This window comes from Cervus canadensis, chromosome 17 (genome assembly GCF_019320065.1).
Source record: "Cervus canadensis isolate Bull #8, Minnesota chromosome 17, ASM1932006v1, whole genome shotgun sequence".
Taxonomy (NCBI): domain Eukaryota; kingdom Metazoa; phylum Chordata; class Mammalia; order Artiodactyla; family Cervidae; genus Cervus; species Cervus canadensis.
Window position 1 is genome coordinate 7,241,271 of NC_057402.1, and position 19,911 is coordinate 7,261,181.

The 19,911-nt window shown below is 60.8% G+C and overlaps 1 protein-coding gene across 1 annotated transcript in view; it reads right to left on the bottom strand.

Annotated features, from left to right (window-relative positions):
• AHNAK2 (AHNAK nucleoprotein 2) overlaps positions 1-18,910 on the bottom strand; it is a 32,846-nt gene extending 13,936 nt beyond the window's left edge. The window contains exons 1-3 of the mRNA XM_043434615.1: positions 18,892-18,910; positions 17,137-17,290; positions 15,840-16,525 (exon numbers count right to left, since the gene is read on the bottom strand). Coding sequence (XP_043290550.1) covers positions 15,840-16,525; positions 17,137-17,290; positions 18,892-18,910 — 859 coding nt within the window. The remainder of the gene's footprint in view (positions 1-15,839; positions 16,526-17,136; positions 17,291-18,891) is intronic.
• Positions 18,911-19,911: the final 1,001 nt, after the last annotated feature.

Here is a 19,911-nt window from a genome sequence, read left to right on the forward strand (position 1 = left end):
ACCACAACAAAAACACTTGTATATTAACAGAATTAGTCATTTTAACCACTCTACTGGCAAAAAGGGAAGAGGAACTAAAGAGCCTCATGATAGGGGTGAAAGAGGAGAGTCAAAGCTGGCTTGAAACTCAACATTAAGAAAATTAAGATAAAAAAATAAAAATAAAAAAACTAAGATCATGGCATCTGGTCCCATCACTTCATGGCAAATAAAACGGGGAAAAAGTGCAAGAAGTGACAAATTCTATTTTCTTGGGCTTCAGAATCACTGCAGATGGTGACCACATCCATGAAATAAAAGATGCTTGCTCCTTGAAAGAACTATGACAACCCTAAATAGTGTATTGAAAAGCAGAGACATCACTTCGCTGACAAAGGTCTGTACAGTCAAAGCTATGGTTTTTCCAGTAGTCATGTACAGATGTGAGAGTTGGACCGTAAAGAAGGCTGAGTATCAAAGAATTGATGCTTTCGAATTGTGATGCAGGAGAAGGCTGTTAAGAGTCCCTTGGACAGCAAAGAGATCAAACCAGTCAATCCTAAAGAAAATCAACACTGAATATTCATTGGAAGGAGTAATGCCAAGGCTGAAGCTCCAATACTCTGGCCACCTGATGCGAAGAGCTGACTCATTGAAAAAGACTCTGATGCTGGGAAAGACTGAAGACAAAAAGGAGAAGGGGGCAGCAGAGGATGAGATGGTTGGATAGTATCAGTGACTCAATGGACATGAATTTGAACAAACTCCGAGGAATAGTGGAGGACAGATTATGGCCTGTGCACTAAATCTGTCCTGCTGCTTGTTTTGTAAGAAGTTTTGCTGGATGACAGTTACGCTCATTCACTTACATGTTGTCTACAACTACTGCTGAACTACAGCCATGGAGTTGCAAGAAAGATCACATGGCCTGCAAAGCTGGTGTGCTGCTGTCCCTGGGACCACAAGGTGTGGGACATGACTTAGCGACTGAACAACAAAAACTAGTGTAAATAACAAGGGGGAAAGGATTGAAAGAAAATGAACAGAACCTCAGAGATCCATGGGATGACATTAAGAATGCCAATTATGTGTAGCTGAAGTCTCAGGGGGGAAAAGAGAGAGGCAGAAAAAAATTTTTGAGAGAATAATGGCTGAAAACAATCTACAGATCTCAGAAGCTCAACAAACCTGAGTAGGATAAACACAAAGGGATCCAGACCTAGACAATCACATCAAAATGTTCACAAGAAAGAGACAATTTTGAAAGCAACAAGGAAAAGTGGCCCATCTTATTTAACGGTACGACAATGCAATAACTATCCAACACCATGGAAGCCAGGAAAAAGTGGAACAAGAGATTCAAATTGCTAAATGAAAAGTGTTGTCAAACATGAGTTGTGTATCTAGTAAAGTGTCCTTCAAAAATAAAGGCAAAATAAAGACATCTGCAAAGGAACAAAGAGACCTCATTGCCAGCAAGTCTTCCTAGAAGAAATGCTAAAGGAGCCAGTGTTAGATACTAACCCATTTCTACAGGAAGAAACGAAGAATGCAGAAAATGGTCACTATGTGGGCAAATATAAAAAGCCCAGCAAACATATCTTTCCAATGAGATATCTATAAATATATCCCATTCCATCTTTCAACTTCTTTAAAAGATATAAGATCATATACAGCCGGGGTTTGCAAACTTTTCTTGAGACAGGTCAGACAGCACATATTTCAGGCTTTGCAGGCCATGTGATCTTTCTTGCAACTCCATGGCTGTAGCTCAGCAGTAGTTACAGACAAAATGTGAGTGAATGAGCATGACCGTGATCCAGCAAAACCTCACCGACAAGCCAAGCGGCAGGACGGATTTAGCGCACAGGCCATAATCTGGCAACATCCCAGTAAGGTGGTAACTCTAAAGTCATGCTGTTGGGGTTGTGATACACATAGATGTGATACATGTGGCAATAATAGCAAAAAGGAAGGGGAAGGGGAAGGATATATGTTGGATCAGTTTCTATATTTTAGCACAATTAAGTAACTGCTAGGGACTACCGGTGGGAGTAGGCACGGGCTACAAACAGGCTCCAGAGAACTGGGGTTGATGGGAATGTTCTAGAACTGGACAGGGTGATGGCTGCAAAGCTCTGTAGTTACTGAAATGACTGAATTGTGCATTTACAATGGGTGAGGTTTATGGTATGCAAATTACACCTTAGTAGACCTGTAAAAGGAAAAGGTAATTAACTGCATAAAACAAAAGTAATAAAACATAGAATTTAACATATGTAGGAGTAATGCATATGACAACTACAATATGAAGGAAGGAGTTGGGGTGATGGAAGTTCTTACTGTTAAGTTCTCACGTTATACATGAGGAAGTATAATGTAATTGGAAGACACACTGTGATAATAAAAATACATGGTATAAACCATGAAGCAACCACTAAGATGAAAAACACGGGTAGCTAATAAGCCAACAGCAGAAATAAAATACAATACTAAAAATATGTTTGTAAAATATACATTAATATAGATGACAAAATAATAAAATATATATGTATATATACATGTGAGTGTATTATTGTATATATACATATAGAATAATTTTGTATATACAAGAATGTATATAATTTGGATATATACAAATTATATGTATAATTATATGTACAATGTATATAATTTACGTTACTTACATTAATATAATTATACATGTATGTGTATAATTTATATTAATATTTGTCTAGTATATAATTAATTATATATATTTAATGTATAAATATATATCAATTTATAAATATAAACTTTATACTTACATGTGTAATGTATGTTATTAAGCAATTACATACATGTGTATGTGGGTGCATGCTAAGCTGCTTCAGTTCTGTCTGACTCTGGCTCCTCTGTCCACGGGATTCTCCAGGCAAGAATACTAGAGTGGGTTGCTGGGCCCTCCTCCAGGGGATCTTCCCGACCCAGGGATCGAACCCGTGTCTCTTATATCTAACCTGCATTGGCAGGCAGATTCTTCACCACTAGTGCCACCTGGGAAGCCATGTATATATATTTAAGTAACTCTAAAACATGGTAAGGAATGAGGGAAAGAGGAGCAAAGGATGGATTGAATAAAATTAGAAAGCAACTAGCAAGATGGTAGGATTTAAGCCACCCATATTGACAATATATTAAATATAAAAAGACTTAAAATTCCAATCAAAAAGGTAGAGATTGTCAGATGAAATTTAAAAAGCAACCCTGATTACATGCTGTCTAGGCAAAATGGACTATAAATAAAAAGAAGTGAATGGAAAGTTGCTTAGTCTCGTGTCCGACCCTTTGCAACCCCGTGGACTATACAGTCCATGGAATTCTCCAGGCCAGAACACTGGAGTGGGTAGCCTTTGCCTTCTCAAGGGGATCTTCCTGACCCAGGGACAGAACCCAAGTTTCCCTAATTGCAGGCGGATTCTTTACCAGCTGAGCCACAAGGGAAGCCCAAGAATACTGGAGTGGGTAGCCTATACCTTCCCCAGCGGATCCTCCCGACCCAGGAATCAACCCGGGGTCTCCTGCATCACAGGTGGGTTCCTTACCAGTTGAGCTTGGGGGACGCCCTTAAATGGAGAAATCGAGACAATACGGGGTGTGCAGCACGCGTGCTCAGCCGCGTCAGTCGTTTCTGACCCTCCGAGACCCTGTGGACTGTAGCCCGCCAGGCTTCTCTCTCCATGGGGATCCTCCAGCCAAGAACACTGGAGTGAGTTACCATTTCCTTCTCCAGGGGATCTTCCCAACCCAGGGATCAAACACATGTCTCCTGCATTGGCAGACAGGTTCTTTGCCACTAGTGCCACAAGGCAAGGAAAGAAAAATATCTAATCATTTCAAAATAATAAATCATTTTTTAAACTTAATCATTTCATAATAATAATACAGGGCACAATTCATCACACACAAAAAAAATCTACGTCTGTATACACCTAATAACAGAGGCAAAAAACACTGAAGTGAAAACTGGGAAAACTGAAAGGAGAAATAAACAAAGCCACATTAAGACAGAGACGGTAACACTCCGCTCGGTGCTCGATAGCCTTATGAAACAAAACAGGGAGGGAGAGAGCTGGCCCACCCGTCACCCAGCAGGCCACCCGATGGGAGCACAGCACACACTCCTCTTCACAGAGAGGGACCACACGCTGGCCCATTTAAACGTCTCAATAAGTTGAAAATAATTTAAACCATTTAAAGTCAGCTAGGTATTTTCTCTGACCCCCAACAGAACCAAGTCAGTATGATATAAACACAAATATCAGTGGAAAAGAATAGAAAGTCTACAATAGTCCCATGCTTTGTGAGATCAATTGATTTTTGACAAAGCAGCCAAAATATTCCAATAGAAAATTAATAGTCTTTTCAACAGCGGTGCTGGGACAAGTGGATATGTATTTGGGGGGAAAAAATACCTGGATGCTTACTTCATAGCATGTGTAAAAATTAAGTCAAAATGAATCACAGAGCTAAGTGTAAAACTTACAACTGGCAGGCACTAGTGATGGAATTCCTTTGGGAGGGGGCAGACCAGCTGAGGAGAGGCCTCAGGAGGGGGCTGGGGTGCTGGTTACACCCATGTGTCCACTTTGGGAGAAGTCATTTAGCTACACAAGGATGACTTGCACCTTTCCCAAAAAAATGTGTAAATTCTACATAAAATTGAAATGAGGAAATTATAAACTCTATGCCAATAAACCTGAAAATGCGGAGGAATTGGACATATTCCTAGAGACACACAGGACAGCATCACTCAGGAGAAACCGGTTATGCAAATAGTCTTGTGATTATTCAGCGATCAAAACCCCTCCTTAAAACCGGTCCACCAGCGCCCGCAAGCCCAGCGCCCCCTGAACTGTACTCTAGAGCCCATGAGAAGCGGCCCTGGATCTTAGGAATCTGGCCGGGCTCAGAGAACCCTCCATGGTTGTGTCCGCACTGCTGGTGAGGAGGGGACATCTGCCAACCCTGGAGTTCCCACCGACCCCGGCCAGCAGGGCTTGGAGCAGGAGAGGACCCCCCTCCCACGGGCCGTTTCTCCCTGTCCCCATGGAGCCCACGGGGGAAGCCCGGGTCTAAGGCGACTGCGGCTGTGGCGGCTCCTCTCTGGCCAACTTGCCGTGTGACCCGAGCAAGCCCGTCCCACTCTGAGCCTTGACTTCCCCAGGGATGCAGAGGTCGGGGCGCGGCAGGGAAGTGGGAGCCAGTCCCCGCGGATTCCGGGTCGCCCGCGGGGCGGGAGACCCGGGCCTGCTCCCCGCCGAGCTCGCTGCCCTGCGGAAGCCAAAGGCGAGGGCGGCGGACCCCGCACCGTCCGGCCACAGTCTCCCTTCCCGTCCTGACCATCCCCAAAGTGGGAGCGCTGGGTGAGCGCCCGGGAATCGGAGGCCGGGGGAGGAGGAGCCACTGCCCGAAGTGCTCAGCCCGCGGGGCCGCGCGGGGGCCGGACGCGCGGGGGTCGGCCAAGGGTGGCGGCGCCCGGGCCCGGCCCCAGGCCTGGCCCGCGCGGGGCGACCTCCCGCTCCCCGAGCCCCGTGCTCCGTGCGGGGGCGCTGGCCGAGGGGCGGGGAGCTGCGCAGACCCGCCCAGGAAAGCAGCCTGGCCGCCCCCAGACCGCATCCTTCTCTGAGTCACAGCAAAACAAGGCCGGGACCGCCCTCCGCGCCGGGCTGGCAGGCGTGTCCCTGGGGGAGCGGGCAGCGACCCGCCCAGACCCGGATCGCAGCTGCGGGAGGCGGGGGACCCCAGGCGGCGGTGTGCAGCGGGGCCTTGGGCTGGGCGCCGCGGTGCAAGGCCCCGAAGTCGGCGGGGATGCCCCGGGCCCCGAGAAGCTGTAGCCCCAGACCTGCTCCAGAGGAGGCTGGAGGCTGAAGGGAAAGGCCGGGGGAACCTGAGGGCCCGGGAACCTGGGGGCAGGGAGGCTCAGCCTGCCCAGCTTGGTCTGGCCCAGCGCCCCTCCTGCTGCTGCGGCCCCAGCCGGCCCAGTCCCGCCCTCACAATAACCCCCTCGGGTGCCAGAGCCCCAACCCTAAGGTAGGAACCAGAAGTCGGGGCTCAGGGAGGCAAGCACAGGCCAAGCCCAAGGTCAGGCTGCTGGGAAGGCGCACGCAGTGTTTGTAAGCTCTGGGTCCCTCTGCACCCCTCAAGGCAGAACCCCCGGCCGGCTGGAGCCCAGCCCAGAGACGCACAAACAGGAAGGAGGAAATCCTGCGTGCCCCGGGGCCAGGCAGCCAGCGGCCCTGCCAGCCTCGGACCTGCCCCCACGGAGGGGAGAGGAGGCCTCCCCGTAGCCCCGAGCTCTGTTCTGCCAGTCCCCGTGTCCTGTGGGCCCCCGCACCCCGAGTGCACGCGAGGAGTCCCTCCCGGCAGCCGGCCTGACCCGGCCTGGGCCCTGCAGAGAGCCCAGGCCCAGCAGTCACCTGGAATAATGACTGATAACGTAAGGTCAACAAAGCCCACTTGCAGAGAAGGATGTAGAGGTGACTTGCTGGACCAGGCCCAGCCGGTCTGATTGCTGGCACCTGCTGCCTTGCCCAACGCCCGTCCCCTCCTCCCCAGGGCTCAGGCCCGGCCGTGGCCCCAGCACCCTGGTTGGGCTACACACGCACCCTAACTAGTCCACGACCTCAAACGCGACCTACTGGGGGACTTTGGGGGGGGTGGGCACCACATCATCAGAAAAGCTTCACTCCCAAGAATGGCATTCCTCTGGGGTGGGGCCTCCAGGGAGCGTCTGCGGAGCGGGCAGAGCCAAGGAGCAGCCCGACATTGGCTGGGGGACAGCCGCAGAAAGGGGGCGTTCACCTGGATGACTTCCCCACACTCACCTGGCCCTTGGGGCCCTGGCCTGACCTGGGACTCTCCCGCCAGCCCCAGCCAAGGGGGGTTTCTCAGGGGGCCCAGCGTAGGACCACTCATGGGCGCAGCAGCTTTGCCTAAACAGAACCCAGGTGTGCACCTGACTGACCGCCCCGGGAGCCCAGCTCCAGCCTCCAGCTGCGGCCGGCTGTGGGGCACGTTTACTCGGGCAGCGGGAGGACCAGGGACTGTCAGTGCGAGGGGAAGGAGAGCGGCCAGCAGCAGGGCCCTCAATAGTGGCCTGAGTGTCCAGCCCTGGGGTGCATGTGTGGACAATGTGCACAGCCCCAGATGAGCCCCCGGCCGGCCCAGGCTCCCTCCACAGGGGACGCTGCCCTCAGGCTGGGAGCCCAGTGCCCACAGGGGCGCACCGGACACCCCGCCTCACCCCACCCTGGAACATCAGGAGGAAAGGGCCGAGCGCGGCTGACTTGTCACGAGACCTCCAGACTTTCTGAAGCAACGCCCGCAGACAGCCAAGGGCCCGCCCTGCCTCCCCGGGATTTCTCAAGAGAAGTGTGCTGCCTGGGATGGCAGCCTGGGCTTCGGCTCTGCCTGCAGGAAGGCCTCGGTCCCCCCGGCCCACGGCCACCTCCACTGCAGCCCCGGCTGCAACCAGGCGGCTTTCAGGCCATTCTCCAGCCCGGCTGTCTGCCCGGCCCACCAGCACCGGTGCCCTCCCCAGACCTTCAGAGCTGGGCTCCAGACCAGCCCTCTCTCCCGACCTCTGCCCTTTTCACATGCAGCTTCCTCTGCCATCTCACCGTCCAGCTTAGCCACCCTGTCATCATCTCTGGCCACTGCCTGGTCCCTGGTTCCTGGAACATTCTCACCAAACACTGGCATGCAGTAGGTGCATAGTAAATGCTAGAGCCGGGAGTAGGAGGGTAGAGGAAGGACGGTGAGTCCCGCCCAGGCTGAGGGTGCGGCGGGGTCTCAAGGGCTAGGAGGGGCAGCAGGTGAGCCCAGCACATCTCTTTCTGTACCTGGACACTCGGAGGCCTGAAGGCGGCTCCCAGACCACCAGCTGCATGGGCCTGGCAGCAGAAAGCAGTGTCCTGACCCTCTCGCCCACCCCAGCAGGCCCAGCAGGCCCGAGTCTGTCTGTGTCCAGGCTGAAGGGCCAGCACCCAGATGCCCAGCGCCGTGTGACTCTGGGGCACCACCACAGGCCCGCACTGCCCGCCCGGCACCTGCAGATAAGCTTGGCTGAAGCGCCCTCCTCTCCCCCAGGCCCCCAGGGCATCAGAGCAGGGTCACCTAAAGGACCCACCCTCGGCCACACGGCCCAGCTGGGGGTCTGCCTTCCCTGGGACTGAAATGGCCATGCCAACCATGGTGACCCTTGGCCACCAGGATCCGACCAGCCTGCCCCTCCCGCATCAGCTGGGCTGGAGGAGGGCAGACTCAGGGAGATGGCAATGGAGATGCCCAGCCCAGCTCTGCCAACCCCCCCAGAGTTCCCCCCTTCACCCTGTAGGGGTGGCCGGGTGCCCCAGGGCTGAGCCCAGGAAGGGGGCAGGGGGCAGAGGGTGCACCGAAGACAGCTCAGCTGCTTACCGAGGCCGACGTCCTCCCAACTTTGCCCGAAGTGAAGATCCAGACTCCCAGCTCCCTGGGTCCGTCCTCCCGGCTCCTCCCCTCCAGGCCCCACCCTCAGGCCCCGCCCTCAGGCCCCCTTCCCAGGCCGGCCCAGAGTCAGCTAAGACCCCTCCCCGACCACAGGGACCAGGCGGGCCCCCTCATAGGCCCCCACAGCTGGGCCAGCCCCCTCCCGCTCACTCAGGAGCAGGGGGGCCCCCAGCCCTCCCCCAGAGTGCCCCCCCCAGGCAGAGCAGCTGACTGGGGGAGGAAACACCAGCCCGCTCAGGGATGCTGTGAGTCATTGCCTGCCTGCCCTGCCCTGGCCTGGCCCGGCCCAGTGCAGTCAGTCCTGCTGGGTGGACAGACAGGCAGGTGGGTAGACCTGCTGTCACACAGGACCATCCAGGCAGGCTGGGCACCAGCCTGGGCCAGAGGCTGGGGGGCTGGCAGGTCGGGGTGCCAGGGAGGGACGTGGAGGTACAGCCTGAGGGGTGGATGGAGGCACCTTCCTGGACGGACCTAGGATGGCTCCCTATGGGGGGGGCAGCGCCTCACGGCCCCTCAGGCTCTGCTGAGACCCCTGCCCAGGGCACAGCCAGCCTCTTCCACCGCCAAGGCCACAAAGGCCAGAGCAGGGCCAGACGGAGCCCGTCCATGGCCTGGGCCAGTGACCCTGGGGAAGGTGGCCTTGGCCACTGCCCCCCGGCCCAAGCCCCTCGAGGGCAGCCTGACCCTGGCCACCCTCTAGCCCTTCAGCCAAAACCCAGCACCCAGAGTTCCAGGGCACCTGATGAGCTAGCTGGGCATGGCGGTCCCTGGTATCAGCAACCGTCACCAGCCCTCCGCGGTCGTTGGGCGTAAGTGGCTGAGCAGCACCTGCGGAAGCCCCCCCAGCTCCCTGGAGCCCGCCCACCGGCTTGCCAGCTCCTGTCGCCTCACCTTCCAGCCCCCGGGGACCCCTGAGGGGGTGGGAGGACGGGGCTCTGGCTGCCAGGCCCCGCCCTGAGCCGGGGCAGGCCCGGCAGGCCCTGGCAGGCCCGCAGACTGTACTATCAGCCCATCTGCTGGGTCCCAGAGCCACCCCGCCCTGTGCCCCACAACCCTGGGGGTGGGGCCCTGCTGGCTGCGGGCACCTGCACCCCACAAGCAGGCTGCAGCAGGCTGGCACCGCTGAGGGGCGCAGCTGGGGGCTCAAGGGCCGTGAGGGGTCACGCCCAGCCCTAGGAAGGGTCAGCCCGCACCCGCCAGCGCCGGCTGCCTCAGGGCTGGGGGCGCCTTGGGGAACCAAGGGTAACAGTCACCGAAAGAAGCCACTGGAGGGCTAGGTCGCGCCAGAAGAGGGGAGTCGAGAGCAGCCTTAAGAGGGGGTGACGGCAGGGACGGCCCCGGCCACTCAGAAGGCTCTGGCCAGCTTGAGGCGGCTGGCACTGTCCGGGACACAGGTGAGAGGCTGTGAGGGGGACCGGCATGCAGGCTGCTCCCCGCCGCCCACTACCCACCCCACAAAAACCTAGCGGCCGTAAACGATGCTGGTTACGCAAGAGGAAAAGCCGCTCGGCCTGCTGGCCCACAAGCGCACCTAGTCCTCCGGCCCACACGGTTCTCACCGGTGGACTCTTTCCTGCCTGGCGCCCCACCAGGCTGCTGCCTCCCTGCACGGGCAGGGCCGGGCGAGCTGACTCAGCTGGAAGGAGGGCGGGGTGCTGGCCTCGTCGCTGGAGCCGGGGTGCCCCACGCCAGTCAAGCCGCCCCCACCACCTGCCCTGCCCTGGACCATCGCGAGAGTGTGGCCAGCCTCCCCGCCCGAGCAGCCCAAGCCCCTCTGCGGTGCAGTCCGCGGGCTGGGCCTCCTCCAGCCTCACTGTCTCCCCCCAGCCCCCTGCGACACGCCCTCCCCAGACTCCAGCATGGACACCTGCTGCCTGCTCGGCCCCAGCCCCCTCCCGGCGCGGACCCTGGTCTATCCCCCAGCGGCCAGTGCCAGCCGCCCCTGGGACGTGGGCGCTGGCTGGAGTGCTGGGGGAAGGGAGGGAGCCAGCTGGAGGGGCAGGGCTCTGGGTCGGCACCGCTGTGACCCAGTCGGGGCAAGTGTCCGGGGGTTGCCCCACGCCCCGCCTCTGGGCTGGCATCTGTTCTGAGGGGTGTGCCTGCCCCCCCCAGCAGACAAGCACGCTGAGCCAGGACCTGCCATCGCCTTGGCACCCAGGGACCCTGCCTGCCGGTCCCCTGGCTCCAGCTGGCCAGGCAGGTGCAGGGCCAGCGGAAGGGCCGCTGGGCACCTCCAGGCCTGGATGCAGGCTGCCTGGCACGTGCCCGCCGACCCCTGCCACCCAGACTCCGAGCTCTTCCTTGGAGGCCCCATGGGAAGGGATGGGGCAGGGCTGGAGGCAGTGGAGAGCGGGTCAGCTGGTGAGGAGGTTGGGGGCGAGCATGCCCTTCCGGGGGGTGCGTCCACCTCCCAGGAACAAGGCCTGCCCGGGGAGGGGGGAGCCGCCCCGAGTGACCCTGCAGCCAAGAGCCCAGCGGGAGGCCGCCTCCTTCCTGCCTGAGCTGGGCCCGGCAAGGCTGGTGGCTCCTGGGGACAAGGGCATCAACCAGGGTCAAGGGCAGTGTGGAGGAGGCCACCCAGAGCCAGTGCGGGCGGCCCACCATCAGTGTGGGGTGGGGGGGCCACTCAGGGCTCGAGCCCCAAACACAGAAGCCCTGCCCTGGCCCAGGGGGGCCCGACCTCCAGGGCTGCCCACCCGCAGTGAGAGTGGACGGTGGGGCTGGGCCGCCGTGACGGGGCCCAGGCGCAGACACCCGCTGCAGGCCTCCTCTCAGCGGTGGGCACCCACAGCCGCTGCTGTGTCCAGGCCGGAGCCCAACTGGGATCCTTCCCAGGGCTCCTGGTGGTTCACCAGCTAAGGCAGTGGGGAGCCAGCCTCTGCCTGCGGGGGCAGGGAGCCCGCCCTGGGCGGGATGTGCGGGCTGAGTCCCTCCCACAGGGCTCTCGGGGGAGGGGGCCCAGCACGGCCCCTCGCCCGCTGTACGCAGGGTTGGAACCAGGCAAGCAGTGGGCTCGGGCGTGCCACCGCCCACCCCGCCGGGGCCCTCAGGCCTCCTGGGCCCGGCTCCATCTTTCCATTTTAGAAAGTGTTTCTGACTATTAAATATTTATCCCAGTGAGGTGGACCTTTAGCTCCAGCAGCCTGTGCCCCCAAAAAAGAAACATCGGAGAAACTGGAGGAAGGGGGGGTGGTGCTGGCAATGCCCCTGAGGCTCCTGGAGCGACGGGGGCCAGCCAAGAGCGGGGAGGGGCTCCGAGACGGCGTCCGGTGCACAGCCTCCCCTCCGTCCTTGGCTCCTCCGCCGCCCCTCCTGCACCCTGCTGGGCCTCATCCCTTCCCGTGGGACCCGCCCTGAAACCCTCTGGGGCTCCCAGGGGCCCTGGGACCACAGCCCTTCCTCCTGACAGCCTTAATCCCCGCCCCTCCCCAGACCCTCCCCGTTAGGTTGCTTGCTGCTCCCCATCAAAGTGCTCTCCAGGCTCTCCCCATCAGGCGGCCCTTCCCCCTGGAAGTCCTCCCTGACTAGTGTCAGAAGTCCTACCTGTCTCACCTTCCCTTAATAAACAGCCCTGCTCCCCAACCTGTGGACACCTGAGGCCCAGGGCCCCTGGGACTCGCAGATGGATGGGCGGGTGGACAGACAACCCCTCTTCACAGCGGTCCTAAGAATAGGCTCTGCCTCCTCCTGTCTCCTGCAGTGCAGGAGACCCGGGTTCGATCCCTGGGTCAGGAAGTTCCCCTGGAGGAGGAAATGGCAACCCACTCCAGTGTTCTTGCCTGGAGAATTCTATGGACAGAGGAGGCTGGCGGGCTACAATCCACGAGGTTGCAAAAGTCGGACACGACTTAGTGACTAAACCACCACCTCCTGCTCCCGTCCAGGCAGAGGACCTAGCCAGGGAAATCTGGGCTTTTCACCCGAAGCGGGTGATGGGGGCCCCAGATGGCCCAGGCCCTACTCCCCTGTCCGGGGTTCTCCTCCCTGATGCTTCCACTTCCCCATCCCCAGGCAAACCAGCCCCAGGCTGGACCTGAAACAGAGCCCGTCTGCAAAGCAGTCACAGAGATACAGAGACGGTCAGAGTCTGAAGGACAACAATCCAGGGGGCTTCCTGGAAGAGGCAGCTCCTGGCTGGGCCCGAATGGAAGTGCTTAGCCAGAGGGAAGAAGGGCATCACAGCATTCCTGCTACAGGCCCAGCCATGGTGAGCCCCAGGTGGAACAGGTGCATAACGGGAGACAGGTGGTTTGGGGCACTGGACCTTCCTGTCCATGCCTGGGCCCTGCCCCACTTCCTGAGGGGCCTTGGAGCGGGAGCCAGGCTGTCCAACTTGTCTCCCCACAAGACGTGGGGGTGTCGTCAGGGACACACATACATGCCATCACCAGGGGTGGCTTTCAGAGTCTCATTGAAGTGCCGGGAGGGTCCAGAACCCCACCCAGGACGACCGCCCACACCTCCTTCTCAGTGCCCGTCCGTCTGCCCCTGCCTGGGGGCGCCAGGCAGCTCAGAGCCTGGGGCACAGCTGCTCTGGCCCCGTAGAGGCCACAGAGGTTCCACGCTGGCTCCAGGCTCTGCCTCGCTGCTCCGAGACTCCGTGGCCACGTCTCCACCGGTGCAGAGAACCAGGCAAAGCCACCCATTCAGACCACTCACGGGGGCAGCCCGGGGCCTCCCCGGCCACACCTCTCTACCCCGCCTGGGCCTGAGCAGCTGTGGTCACTGCCGTTCACAGATCTGAGACCCAGCCCAGAGCCCAGAGCCCAGAGCCCAGGGCTGGGCAGAGGCCCCAGAGGGGATGCCTGACACTGCGCAGCGCTCCCAGAGGCTCCGGGGTTGCCGTGGCCCCTGCCAGGGAGAGACCACCCAGACCCCCTCAGAGTGTCACCAGCACCTGGGGCTCTCTGGTCCTTGTAGGGGCTTCTGAGGGTGGGTGTGGGAGGGGCCACAAACCAAGCCAGGGGTTGAAGGGCAGAGGCCCAGCCCGGGAGCTGGGGCTTCCCAGGAGGCTCAGTCGTAAAGACTCCGCCTGACAACGCAGGAGCTGTAGGAGACCTGGGTTCGGTCCCTGGGTCGGGAAGATCCCCTGGAGGAGGAAATGGCAATCCACTGCAGTATTCTTGCCTGGAGAATCCCATGGACAGAGCAGCCTGGCAGGCTTCAGCCCAAAGGGTTGCAAAGAGTGGGACACAACTGAGCGACAGCATGCAGGCATATCAGTGGTCTAGCTGCCCAGGACCCAGCTCTGCCTCAGAAAGGAACCAGCCGTCCCTGGGAGAGGAAGGCGGTACGGGGTGACGACGTGGTTGGCGCCTGCAGAAGGCCGGTGCACCCGGGAGGAGCAGGGTGGGTCCCCAGGAAGACAGTAGTGGGGCAGGGTGTGTGAGTGAGTCACTCAGCTGTGTCCAACTCTTTGCGACCCCATGGACTGTAGCCCGCCAGGCTCCTCTGCCCATGGGCTTCTCCGCGCAAGGATACTGGAGCGGGTGAGTGGGTGAATGCCACTCAGACTGGCCGGGCCCACAGCAAAGCGGGGCGGATCCCTGCGCTGGTGTCTTCCCAACACAGCCACCAGGGGGCAGCCTCCGCGCGCAGGTTGGACCTAACACAGCTCCCATCCCCTGGCTGGGGCACAGGCTCTGAGACGTGCGAGCGGCGGGAAGCTTTGGACCGAGTAGAAAGACAAGGGACGGGGAGGGTCTGCCCGCCTCTGGCCTGCTAGGAGGGAACTGCAGCAGGACGATGCCTGCACTAAGGCCCAGCATGCATGTTCTCTGGCCTCCTCCGAACGATGGAGAGGGTCTGAGAATCTGCATGTTGGACACAACTCGCAGGCCCTCTGAGCCAGCAAGTCCTGATCCCTAAGAGGGGTTGGTTCTTCCGGCTGGACACAAAGAGGAACTGCCCCAGAGGCCAAAGAAGCACAGGTCAAAGTGAGAATGAGGGCCTCAGCTGGGGAGGGGCTCTCAGCACAGGCCTCTGTGAGACAGGAGGGTGGATGAGATGGCCGGAGACCCTGCAGCTTAGAAGTCTCCGGGCAGCCCGTGAGCGAGGAGGAGGCCAGTGTGGCAGGCAGAGCAATGGTCCCACGTCCTTTGGGCCCTTCTGTCCCTGTGATGCAGCGGAGTCCCAGAGGTGTGGGCCGGGCCCACTGCAGTCAGGAGGAGGGGGCTGGGAGCTCGTCATCCTGTTGGCCGTCCAGGGAGAACGGGTGGGATTCTCACCTGGGCAAGGGAAGCCCACACAGGAGGAGGGCTGGGCTTCAGTGCCAGCCAGACAAACGGACAATAGGAGGGGCCCCAGCAGCTCCTGGTGCCGCTGGAGGGGTGCCCCACCCTCTCTGCATTAGCACTGCCATCATCATCACCACCAGGCTTGCTTCCCCAGGGAGTGGGGTTTCGCCTGTGCCGATGCGGTGTGGCCCCAGCCCCCCTTGCCGCAGCTGGCCAGGTGTCCTGGGTGTGGCCAGTTTGCGGCATGACTGACCCTGAGCTGGAAGGACTGTCCCTGACCCACCCCACCCTGCCCTCCATGCAGCGGAGACACCCAGGCCCTGAAACTAGGCCCAGTGCAGGGACAGACAGATGACTGAGCACCCGGTTCTCATCCTGTGGCCAGAGGCACAGAGGGAGGCACTTTCCCTTGCCCAGCAGTGGGGGACCTGTGTCTGAGCTCTGATCTCACTCAGGCCCCTCCCAAGTCCCAGACCTCAGCCACCACCTAGTGACCCAGCACGCAGCATCCACACGCTGGACCTGGCCCAGCCTGGCCCCACAGTTCTGGACCGAAGCCAGGAACCTTAACTCCTGGTCAACCTAGGCTGCTCTCCCCAAAACAGATCAGAGGGCAGTCCTGGCGGCAGGTCCCCACCGTCTGGCGACTCATGGTAGTCTCACTCCACACACACGTGCAGCCCTCCCCAGGCGGCTGCCTCCAGGGACAGCACGACGTCCCAGAGGGCTACAGCAGGGGGACAGTGGCAGAGAGGGAGGTGCAGACAGGACAGTGAGGTTCAGAGAGGCGCGGAGCGACGGAAGAGTAGGGAAGAGTCGGCGACCCGGGGAACAAAGTGAGCAGCAGGGACAGAGAGGGGAGGCCGAAGAACAGGGACAGGTAAGGGGAAGAGCGGGAGCAGAGAAGCAGAGGTCCGAGCAGCCCCCGAGGCGCAGACACGCGCTCGAGACCGCGGGCCGGTCCCAGAGACGCCCCCACCCCGGCCGGCGCCGCAGCCCGCCCGCACTGCGCGCCCCAGGACCCGCCCGGCGCGCGCCCAGCGGGGAGCCCACCCGCCCCGAGGGGAGCGGGCTGCAGGCGGGGAGAAGGCGCACCGCTGCCGGGGGCTCCGGGCCAGGTGGGCAGCATCACGTGGAAGCAGTCGCACATCTTGGCGGCCGGGCGGTGCGGGCCCGCGGCGGCCCGTAGCGTCCAGTCGCAGGTCCCGGCTCCGGCGCGCGGGCGGCCCGGGGGCCGGGCGAGGGCCGCACTCTGCCCCTGCAGCCCAGCGCTGCAGCTGGCGGCCGGCAGCAGACTGCGGGCTATGCCGGCGCCCCCAGCCCCGCCACCGCCCGGACCCCGCCCCGGCCCGCCCAGCCCGCGCGGAGCCGCTGCGGAGCGAGCGCGGGTGGGGCCGCCGTCCTCATTCAGCCCATTGGCTGCGGCCCTCCAGGCCCCGCCCCTTGGCGGCCACGCCACGCCCCCGTCCGCGAGGAACCAGTCCGAGCCAGGCCCTGCCCCCAGGTTTGCCCCCACCCCCAAGTCCGGCCCTGCGGGTTTCCCACCTCCAGGCCGACACCCCGCGCCGGCCACTTTGCTGCCTAGCCCCACCCCTAGCCCAGCCCTGCCCCGCGCCCTCAAAGGACCTTTCAGAGTGTTGACTTTGGGCCTCTGCCAGCGAGGGGTCCCTGAACGCTGCGCCAGACTCCCGGACTTGACCTGCTCGCCGCAGTCTTGTCTCCCAGTCTGGGGACTGACATTGCAGTCACACACTGGGGAGCGGGGCACCCTGGACGAGGGCCTAGGGGTAGTGGGGGTCCAGGGAGGCCATGGCTGCGATCTGACCCCACTAAACCTGCCCTGGGGGCTCCGGGTCTGGAGGTGTTCGCTACCAGGGGTAGCAAGGTGTAACGGTGGGGGTTGGCGGGGAGTGGGCCTGGAAGGCTCCGCGCGGACAGCCTAAGCTCAGACTTCAGGAGCAGGGCAGAGGGTTCTGGACCGAAGCAACCCTGGAGTGTGTGTGCAGAGTTTGGGAGTAAGAGGCCAGATGCTGGCTTACACTGCCCAAGCCTAGGCTCAACACGGCTGGGGGCAGGGGCAGCAGGACTGGACCACAGGGCTGCAGGCAGATTACCAGGTGGCCTGGGGATGTCCCATGGGTTGCACTGCTGGAAGTCAGGAGCCCTGCAGGATGGTGGGGGCTGGACCAGGGCGGGGATGTGATGAGGGAGAAGGATCCTTAAGCGGGCAGAGGGGACCCCGTGAAGACCAGTGGGGAGGGTGGCGAGTGTGGGGCCCACCCTGGGCCCTCGCTTGGGTGGCATGTCTTGGGGCAAGGCCAGGGGGTGGGGAGGCCCAGGAAAGATGTTTCTGTGGAAGTAGGCATCAGCTGAGGCTCAGCCTTGTGCAGACCCAGGAAAGGCCCCTTGGGGCATGCAGGTCTCCTGGGGTGGGGGCGTGGAGCCTGGGCCTGAGCACACCCAGGAGAACATGGCCCCGTTCCCAGGGGCTGCTCTGGCCTGGGGCCGGGGCGGGCCAGGATAGGTGACACACACGGCAACTTTTCCTGGGGCAGAAAGAGGCCAGGCTGAAACGGGAGGCCCAACCGCACAGACACACAGACATGACACAGACACACAAACACGCATAGACACACACATGCCACACACACAGATCCTTGTAGGTGAGATAACACACACTCACAGTGGTACCCAGACACAGGTCCACTTGGATCTCTCCTCATGCACTCCAAGACGGGCACTCCCCCCACCCCCCACCCCCGCCCCCCCCACACACACATCCTTGGGAGTGCCCTCAAAGGCATGCACACACTTGGGTCCCCGTGCTGGGGACAACAGGAGCAGACACACACAGGGGCATGCACACACAGACCGCACGAGGCACTTCTGGGCTCGCCCGGGGGGCACACAGCCCGCCGGGCCCAGGTGAGATGCCTCATGGGATGACTCATGCCTGGCGTTCCCGCTAGCCGGGCTGCAGCCGGGCAGCCTTCCAGCAGTGGGTCAGGTGGACACGCTCATCATTGCCGGGAAGAGGCCTTGGCAGCTTCCAGCCTCTTGAGCCTGTGGCACGATGGGGCACTGATGTGTCCTTCAGGTGGGGACGCGGGGGCTTGGGCCGCACCCCTCCTGCCCTGCTGTCTTCTCCCGGGCCAGCAGCACTCCCCGGGGGCCAGAGACCCTGCCCTGCTGTGTCCAGCTGGGAATCAGTCACTCGTGGGCACAGGGAGAGAGCTGTCTGTGTTCCTGGGTGTGTTTGGCACCTGCTTGGGCCTGTCGGGGGTCTCAGCCTGCCTGTCCTCTGTACGTTTGAGTCTGGCCTTTGGGGCCTGGGAACAAGCAGCCATCTGCAGCCCACGTGAGCTCTCTGTCCCCCTGCCCCTCGGATAAGTCACGATCCTGGGACCCCGTCCAGCTGCAGTGGCCCCACTCCCTGTGACACATCATGATGGTCCAGCATGCCGCACACAGGGCTGTGGGGGGAGGGGGAGGTTGGAGCCTAGGGTGGGGAGGCCAGGGGGTCCCCCACATCAGCAGAGGCCAGGAGGAGGGGATCTCATGTGGCCACTGAAGGAGAGCGGAGGTGGGCACCGAAGTCCCTGTGCAATTGGGTGCCCCCTGGGAATCCTGAATATTCACTGGAAGGACTGATGCTGAAGCTGAAGCTCCAATACTTTGGCCACCTGATGTGAAGAACCAACTCATTGGAAAAGATCCTGATGCTGGGAAAGATTGAAGGCAGGAAGAGAAGGGGACGACGAGGATGAGATGGTTGGATGGCATCACCGACACGAGTTTGAGCAAGCTCCGGGAGTTGGTGATGGACAGGGAGGCCTGGCGTCCTGCTGTCCATGGGGTCACAGAGTCAGACACAACTGAAGCGACTGAACTGACTGGGAATCCTGGCTGGCCAGGGCCTGGAGGAAGCTGGAGCAGGGACCCTCCCTGGGACCTCTTCTGTCCTTGGCTTTGGTGAGGGCTGAGCGGGCGTACATTGTCCTGCTGGGGCCAGGCTGGCTCTGCAGCCAGGGAGGCGGCTGAGTACTGGCTCAGGGTCCCAGATTCAGGATGAGGGTAGGCAGGGGCCCCCAGCCCAAGGGGCTGCCCCCGCTCTGCTGCCTGCTCTGAGGCAGAGGGCTGGCATCACCTGCTGTGCTCATCGCCATGTACCACCATGGTCCCTGCAGGCCCATTTCACTTCTGGAAGGGTGTGGCCCCTCGGGCAGTGGACCCCACAGGGGGCGGCTTGCAGCTGCGTAGAGGGAGATGTCCCCCAAGTTGGCCCCGGGCAGTCAGGCTGGGCCCTGCCTCCTCCCACCTGCCCTCCACCCACCTGTGGAGACCTTGGGTGCCCCAACCTCGCCCCTGGGCCACAGAGCCGGACAGGTGGAACCTATGAGGCCCACCCGAGCCCCACTCCTGCCCTCCCTACAGCCCGGCCGCAGCTTGGTCAGGTCCCTGCCGTGGAGCCCCAGCAGCCAGGAGCTCCCGCCGTCAGGCTACGCTCCAGCCCTGTCCTGCGGTGCCCCTCTGGGCACAGACGCCCCGCCAGGGAAGGCCACAGCAGCTGGGCATGCCTCAGGAATAACTGCCCCTCCTCCCAGAGTGTGGCGATATAGGCCGACCCGCAGCTGTGCCGGCACTCATGAGGCCCCGCACCACTTCTGAGGGTCGCCCTACAGGGGCTGGCGGTGGCCGTTGTGTGGCACTCACAAGCTCACCTCCTCCCAAGGACCACCATGCCAGGGAACTGGGGCCACACCCCTAGCCCTGGGCCGCTGGTCTCAGACTGGGTCCCGCGGTACTGGGGCTGGCTAGGCAGGGCGCTGGTGGGGCTGAGGGTGAGGAGCCAGGGCTGCCAGCCAGAGCCCCCTGGGCCCCAGGTCCTCAGCAGAGCCCGCAGCCTGCCCCACCGCCTGGCTGGCTGCTCTCTGTGCCTCTCCAGGCAGGCAGGGATGTCCAGAGCATCAGTGATTGATGTCTCCTTGCAGCCGCCGCAGCAGCATAATCAAAAATAGCTCTGCCGGTGTCCCTGCCCCAGCCCAGCTGGAGGGGCACAACTGCATGGTGTGGGCCCTGGGACTTCCTCCACCGCCGTCTGCCCTCCCGCCCAGTCCTTGCACAGAGGAGGTCAGGGAGGGCTCCGGGTCTCTAACTGCAGGCTGAG